Source organism: Helianthus annuus, chromosome 5 (genome assembly GCF_002127325.2).
Source record: "Helianthus annuus cultivar XRQ/B chromosome 5, HanXRQr2.0-SUNRISE, whole genome shotgun sequence".
Taxonomy (NCBI): Eukaryota; Viridiplantae; Streptophyta; class Magnoliopsida; order Asterales; family Asteraceae; genus Helianthus; species Helianthus annuus.
In genome coordinates, this window is record NC_035437.2 from 72,302,572 (window position 1) to 72,311,123 (window position 8,552).

General features: G+C 42.6%; 1 protein-coding gene across 1 annotated transcript; it reads right to left on the minus strand.

Annotated features, from left to right (window-relative positions):
- Positions 1–391: 391 nt before the first annotated feature.
- On the minus strand, positions 392–1,741 carry LOC110943232. The gene has a single exon (XM_022184984.1). The coding sequence runs from the start codon at positions 1,739–1,741 to the stop codon at positions 392–394; it is 1,350 nt and encodes a 449-aa protein (XP_022040676.1).
- Positions 1,742–8,552: the final 6,811 nt, after the last annotated feature.

An 8,552-nucleotide genomic window follows, 5' to 3' on the forward strand; every position in this document is an offset into this window, starting at 1 on the left:
ATGCGCGGTGATGGTAAACCTATCTCAGCTGGAATGACAGCCTCGGACCCATAGACTAGACTGAACGGAGTTTCTCCGGTGCTAGTCTTTGGCATTGATCGATGCGCCCAAAGGATGCTGGGAAGTTCGTCAACCCACCCTCTGCGCGCTGTCCCAAGTCGCGCTTTTATGCCGTCAACGATTTGTTTGTTTACGCTTTCTACCTGACCGTTCGCTTGAGGATGCGCAACGGAGGCAAAGCTGTGCTCGATTTTCATTTCTTTGAACCATTTTTGAAGGTCTTCCGCGGCGAAGTTTGTACCATTGTCGGAAATAATGCGCAATGGTAACCCAAATCTGCAAATGATATGTTCCCATATAAATTTGCGGATTACCATTGCTGTTGTTGAGGCTAAAGCTTTAGCTTCCACCCATTTGTGAAGTAGTCCACCGCGACGATGATGAATTTTACTGCACCCGGTGCGTCAGGAAATGGGCCAACAAGATCAATGCCCCACTGTTGGAATGGCCAGGCGGAAGTAACGGGAATTAGTGGGTTTTTGGGTCGGAGTGTCTTCGGTGCGTGGCGTTGACATGCCTCGCATCTTCTTAAAAGATCAACTGCGTCCATGTGCATTCCTGGCCAGTAGTATCCGGCGCTCATTATTTTTGCCACGACCATGCGCGGTCCCGCGTGTATCCCGCATAATCCTTCGTGGATTTCTCTGACTAGGTATTGGGCATCTGTTTTATCAACACAGCGTAGTAATGGGCCCATGAATGATTTTCGATAAAGGACGCCATCCGCCATCTCGTAGTTTATTGCTTTGTGTTGTATTTTTCGGGCTTCTGCCTTTCCTTCCGGAAGTTTTCCGTGTTGAAGGTACAAAATAATTGGAGACATCCAGGATGGATCTCCCATTTCTATGACGCTTACTTGCTTGAGATGAATGGAAGGGTTGGATAATACCTCTATGCGTACCTCCTTTGCTAAGTGCTTAAAGCTGGTAGCAGCTAACTTGCTTAGCGCGTCAGCGTGCTTGTTCTCGCTTCTGTTTATGTGATTGACTTTGAATGTTTGAAATTGGCTGATTAACATCCGCTCTTGTTCAAGGTATAACGCCATAGCTTCATCCTTTGCATCATAACGACCGTTAACTTGTTTAGCTACTAGCTTTGAGTCAACGTTGGCTTCAAGGTTTCTTGCCCCCATTTTGAGTGCTAGACGGAGACCTGCTAAAAATGCTTCGTATTCTGCTTCATTGTTGGTACTTTGGAAATCTAATCGTATTGCATATGTAAGTTCGTGATTATCCGGACTGACTAATCGGAGGCCTGCTCCTGCTCCATCATCATTGGAAGCACCATCTGTGTGTAAGGTCCAGACTCTGTCGTCGAAAATAGGTGTTGGGTTCTGAATTGCCTCACATTCTTGTATTTTATCGATGGGAACTTCAGTGGCGAAGTCTGCTAGAACTTGCCCTTTGATTGCGGGTCTTGGTCTGTAAAAAATGTTGTAACCTCCCAGCTCAATGGCCCATTTAGCCAATCTTCCCGCCACGTCAGGCTTTGACAAGATTTGGCCTAAATGATAATTCGTGAGAACTGTGATGACATGGCCTGAGAAGTACCTGCGCAAGCGTCTGGATGCGTGTATTAACGCTAGAACCAATTTCTCTATCATTGAGTAACGAGTTTCGGGGCCAGTGAGCATTTTGCTGATATAGTAGATTGGAGTCTGGATATTTTCCCGTTCTACCATTAATACTGCGCCTACCCCTACTTCCGCGGCTGACAGATATAAGATTAACGGTTCTTTTTCTTTTGGCGCGGTCAGTGTTGGTAGCTGAATTAAACATTCTTTAATTTGCTTGAATAGAGAATTGCAACGCCGGTTTCTGTCGGAAATCCACAAGCAGCATGTGGAATGGAAGTGATCATGCTGAATTCTCTTTGTGACCTTCTCCCGAGCAAAACATCATGTCGTGATGTTGCTGGCATGATCATGAAAATTACTGTAACTGTTCGTGAATGTTTGCCATCTGATAAAGTCACCGGGAAAGCAATTTGCCCTAATGGGAATACAGCTTCATTACAGAATCCGGTGAGGGGAAAATCGACCGGTTTCAAATGTGCTTTATTTTCTGAATCGAGCTGTTTAAAGCACTGTTCGTATATGATGTCCATCGAGCTACCTGGATCTATGAACATATAGTCCGTTCGGTAATGACCAAAAATACCAGTGATAATCACTGGTCGTTCTTCCTGAGGGCCCCCAGGAACAACAGGGAACACGACTTGCTGTTCTCTCCAATGTTGATCATAGTTTCGTTTATTTGGTCTTCGTGACGAACCTCCTTGAACCGTGTGTATTTGTTTCTGATAACTGCTATCTCTGTACTGGCTGGATTGGACGTCCCCCCGAGGTGGGGTTGATGGGTCCAATTCTGTAGTGTTGATTTCTTCTCCAGATCTGACGTTTGGGAAATCAGATCTGGTGATTTGCATAACGATTGTGTTTAAAGCAGCTTGGCATCTGTTAATCCAATGTTCTGGGGATCCTTCTATTTGGAAATTGTTTCCGATGTTTGGTCGAGGACCAGGTTGTCGGTGAGAAGATGAATTTTCTGCCATGTGCAAAAACAGAAAAATGGAATGAACTGAATCGAAACGAGGTAGACACTAGAAAAACTGAGAAAACGGTGGGCGCCAATGAAGAAACACTAGATAAATGGTCGGAACCGAGATATCTAGGGGGTTTGATTCCGCATAAAAGGGTTAGCTCTCTCTCGGTTGATTCAGTTGCTACCGAACTTCTTCTCCGGTGATTCTGCAAAACAGAGCACCGTTAGCCTCGCCAAGGGGAGAAGAGGGTTCTCTCCTTGACCCGACTCCGGTGTGAGAATAAGTATTGGTTATGGAGAGGATAAAGTATTTGAGAGGTGAATGTGATCTGAGTTTATACCTGAACAGTTCTCGTATTTATAACCGGGAGTTTGGGAGGGAAAACCTGTTATTGAAAAGATGAAGGAAGATGCTAACGCCGTAGCGGTTATATTTCCTTCCGTTAAGTTTTTTAATTCCACGTTAAGTAACCTTGATCCGATGTGAATGCACACGGATCGTGGTTTGATCTATGGCTGGGGGATTGCCACGTGGAAAGTGATTTTAGTGGAGATCATTCTCCAATTGCATGCTTTTGTTGTGATTTCAGGGATGCTTGTGGTAATGACACGTGTCCAGACGGTTATAACCGTCTGGGTGGTGCACGATCATATTCTTTCTAGAAGATTACTGCTGTAATCTAGTGTGACACCTTACTGTGTGGACACAGATGAATAAATCCCAAGTCTGGGTAAAATGATATCCAAGTTTGGATATTTGGGCGGAAGTATTGATCTTTAGGATTTTAATCCTTTGCTAATGGAAGAAGGCGCAAGGATTTTATGCTTTCCTTTGGGCGCGCGACCATAGCTTGTTGATTACTTTCTCCCTTTTGTGAAACCAATGCGCGGCCGCGCAAGGTTAAAAGGTTGAAAGGCCAGTTTGTGGTATGGTCTCAAATCCTTTTTATGAGGTTTTTGGGACCTTACCCCTTCACATACATAATCTGCCAAGCGAAACTCAAAACCTTACAACCTTCCTCTATCACTCCACGAATCCCTATCAACTGCTGAAACGCTCGTTGGAAAACCTGCAACTTCGCCGGAAGTTCGAACTCATCGGACCTCACTTTATCTCTCTTCTCCTTCATATACGAAATGTATAACTTCTCTCAATTTATTGCATTTGTTAGTGGAGATCAAAACCTTGAAGTTTTTACCGAAATCATTGACTGGTGTGGGGAATTAATGGGTTAGAGTTTCAGGTTGGGTTATGAGATGAAGAAGATGAGTTTTTGTTCGAGCAATGGTAATAGGTTCTTGAACATGATCTTGAATTAGGTTTTTTGTTCAAAACAAGAAAAAATGGGGGGTTTTTGTTCGATTCAGGGCCAGGGTTTCGATTCAGTTGCAAGTGTCATTGCAGGCAACGTTAGGGTCCGCCGGGGCTTTAGTGGTAGTGCATTGTAGGTGGGTGGTTCAGCGGTGTTGCAGGTGGGTGGCGGCCAGGTGGTTCTGTTGTCGTGACTTTGGTGGCAGTTTTGTGGTGGATGGTGATTGCAGGTGGATGATTGTTGTCACACCCCAACCGATGGCGGAAACATCGGGATGAGACGAACAAATTGCTCAAAACAACATAACACTAAATGTGACAATATAGATTTAATCAAATTTCATAAATGCTAAAATGTCATACAAGATTCAAACATCGTATCAAAATAGTTGAAAACATTGTTATTCTAGATGAGTTTCTAGGTTCATCCTAGCTTGTTTTCTTGATCACTTCATCCATCAACCTGCAACATGTATTAAAATAATATCAACAAAAGTTGGCGAGTATACAAGTTTAATACATAGCATAAAGTAGAATAAAAGTTTAAATACTCATATCCAACACGAATAACATGATCCAAGTTACTACTTTGCCTTTCCCAATAGAGTAGCGGGAGGTTAACACGTTCAACTTGTTCAATACGTTCAACTTGTTCAATACGATCAACTTGTTCAATACGTTCAACTTGTTCAATACGTTCAACTTGTTCAATACGTTCAACTTGTTCAATACGTTCAACTTGTTCGATACGTTCAACTTGTTCGATACGTTCAACTTGTTCAATACGTTCAACTTGTTCGATACGTTCAACTTGCATAGCATATGAGATTAACAAGTAGCAAAATGTTTCGTGTTTAAATGTGGATAGAGTGTGAATATAACAAGTTTCAAGTGTTGTGTAATTTGAATATGGAATACATGTTGCACCCAAAGTGTTTAAAACGAAAATGGGATCGAGTATACTCACATTGATTGCGTTGCGATTTCTTGTAAGAACGTACGAGTAAAGATTGAGAAACCAAGAGGACGAACAAAAGTGATTAACCTAGATATGAAATACCACATAACGATCTCATTAATGTAGGTTAAATGTAATTCCCAATACTTATGATTTACAAATAGATTATAATTTATCTCCTTATTCACATTAGATTTTATTAAAAGATAACAATTCTTTAGATAGTTATGTTACGGATAAATAAGTTAGAGGTTTTATTAAAGAAAAGTATTACGAATGAAAAAAATGATAATTATTTATTTAAGATTTTAATGTACAAGAAGGAAAGTAAAAGAAGAAAAAAAATATAAAAAATAAAAAGGACAGTTGAAAAAAAAAATGAGGATTATCAAAATAATATATGGAAACTAACTGTTAGACCAAAAAGAATAAAAAATATTAAAGTTATAATATAAAAAATGAATTTTTATCATGAAAAATTGAATTGATTGAGCTTCTATTTAATTTAAACATGCATTATGGTTCATCTTCTCTTTTACAAAGGGAATCGAACAGGAACTGTACAATCACCATCACCATTCTTTTATAATTGGTTTTCTTCATTTCAAAACATAAACGAACTGTTTATGCGATGTTTCATAAATTAGTTGAGTTGAATGGATAATGTCGAAACAAAATAAATAAATAAATAAACATTATACTAACTTACCAACAGAGGATTCAACGAAAACGATTAGAATAAGAATTATATACCGAACAAGAATGACGTGACTTTCTGATGTATCGCGGCGATGTCTCGAAATCTCCGGCTAAGCTCTGAGGTTTGCTTGAATTTCCGGCGAAGGTTCAACAGTGAGGGTTGAAGACTCAAAAACCAGTTGATACGAGCTGGCCAGAGTATAGCTTCAGATGACCCGGCAAGAGACCTGCAAGATCACAAGAGACAAGCACGCCGTTAGCCTCGTCACAGGGAGGGGGGCCTCTCTGTGACCAAGCTCGGGCGTGAGAATAAGTATTTGTGAGGAGGAAATAAGTCAGGGAGAGAGAGAGTAGCGATTACCCCTTGCTGGAGGTCTTGGCTGGGTATTTGTAGCTTTTGGGTGTGCTGATGTGGCAAGTTAGTTAGAGTCGGACCAGTCGCTATCATAGCGGTTATGGCGGTGGGGCCCAGTCAGTTATAACGCACCATCGTAATGTCCGGCATGTTTTATGATGTAAGGTCCGACTCGATCTTAGTACGCCATGGTTCGGTTCTGCTTATGGCGATGATTCGGTCCGGTCAAGGACGTATCCTCATCAAGTCCCCCTAGTTCGTGGTGTTTCTTAGATAACAGCTTCGAACTATGACGGCATGATTTTGGCGGTTTAGCGTCTTCGATTTGCTGTTTGTAAAGATATTTTGAATTTTAAATTTTTAGGCGGTGACCCTAGTTGAGTAACCGACAGTCACTTTTACGTTTCCCGCCTGATGTGATGGCTGATGGACGTCATCTATCATGACGTGTCACCGTCTGATTGGCGGTTCGAAGTCGGTTACTTTATCCCTATATAAAGGGGGAAAAGTAATTCGATTCTACTTTTCCCTTTTCATCTTTCACTTTTCATCTTCTTCACCCTTTTATATTCCTTCTTCTCTGAAACGAGAGGTCCGCAATATAGGTTAGCTTCCTCCTATCATGGCGTCGAAAAACAACCTGTCCGGTTGTTTTAATACTTTAACTAAAAACGGTTTAAACTGGTATATAGAAAGATATGCAATCCCTGCATCTCTGCACCCTGTCCTCCCCGAAAAGGATAAACCTATTTTTCCGTTTCCTCCGGGGAAGATTGGGGTATACACACGTTTGTTTGATTACTGTAACTACCGTCTCCCCCTGACGAAGTTCTTGATCGGGGTCCTTACGTTCCACGAGGTTCATATTTCTCAGATGAACCCCTTTGGCCTCGCCAAGGTGTGTCATTTTGAGCTGGCTTGTCGTGGCTTGGGGTCCGACCCGGACTTGGATGTGTTCCGGGCTTTTTACAAGTTGAACCGGTCCGGTAACTGGTATACCTTTGAAGTCAGAGATAAGGACTCCTGCTGCTATACATGGATTACCACTAGCATAAAGGACTGGAAAGAACGATTCTTCTACGTTGATGACCGGTGCGTTCCGGAGTTCATGGTCTGGAGAACTAAGAAAATGAAACTCCCGTCTTCTCTTCCCAAAGACTTCGATTTTAATAGAGCCTTATATGCAACCTTGATTAAGGAAGTGGGTCGCATTCAAAGTTATCCGGAACACATTCTTGTTATGGGACGGATCAGCACGATTTGGTCCGAGCTGGCGTGGTATCCTACCCTTAGGTGGGACGGAGAGGGTTAGTCATGCTTCCTACTTTTTGCCGTGACGCTTGCCGCGTCTCTTGCATAATTTTTCTCTTGCTTTTTTTTTATACTGTACCGGACTTCGGATGCTGCTTGTTTATTTTTTTTGCAGTTATGGGTTTGAGAGAGGCGTTAAGATTGAAGTCCTTCGACTCTAAAGAGCTTGAGATCCGAGCCACGAGGACGCCCAAGAGCGATCCTCCGTATCTAACCGTGGTGAAGGAGAATCTTTATCAGATCCGGGAGCCGGAAGCTCTGGACGATCAAGTGGGTTTAAACTGTCCGAACCCCTCGGTACCGACGGCGAATGTTGCTTCGGCTCAGATTGTGATGGCGACCGGTGGTGGTGAGGGTAAGAAAAAAGGGGGTGTCTCGATCGGATCGAAGGGATCGGGCTCCAAGTTTGTGATTGAGGATGAGGGAATTCACCTATCGGTGGGAGACGAAGGAGAACGTGCCGAGAACTTGGAGGAGGGCGATGATGGTGATGAAGAGGAAGAGAATGAAGGTGGGGAGCCTCAGATTACCTTGAAAAGGAAGCGAGCTTCGTCTAAATCTGGTCCGAAGCTTAAACAGAAGAAAACGAAGATGGATTTCAAAACTATTACCCTGGACGACGACGATGACCAAGTTACTGGATTCTCTGCTGCTGGGGGTGTGTTAGAAAATTTGGATGCGCATCTTCATGAGGGTCGTACCCCCAGGGATCATCCGAAAAATATTCCATCGAGCCCAATGTCCTTTGGAGGAGGAGGCATTAAAGTTGTTGCTGATGTTCGCACCTCCGATCCTAAGAGAATCGAACCTTCTCCTTCGGGTAAGTTCACCACGGGGGTTGCTTCTAACGTGTCAAGGCCGAGTCCCAAGCCTGTTGATGGTGGGGATAGTGCCTCTTCGTCCCCTTTATGGTTTAACACTGAAGCTGTTTTCTTATCACGGGAGTTAGGTTCGGGCGGCATTGAGGACATGGATTCGGCTCGGGCATTTGTAACACCTCGAATTTTTGTGTCCAATGATGTGTTAACACGTGTCATTTGTTTACACGTGGCATCTATAATAAATAAGGGACTAAATTTGACAAACCTTGAAAGTATATAAATTCGAGGGTTATAAATGTCAACAAGGGTAAATATACTGTATAGTATCCCTAAATAATGCTTAAACCTTCAAACGAATAAATTATAGATCGTACAAATATAAAACGCGGAAGAAAGTGAGAGATTACAAACTACAGGGGTTAACTGTGTCAACATGTTTAATAATACCTCTGAGTGACCCTTTAACGTTCCCAAGACTTTGTAACGGTATTAT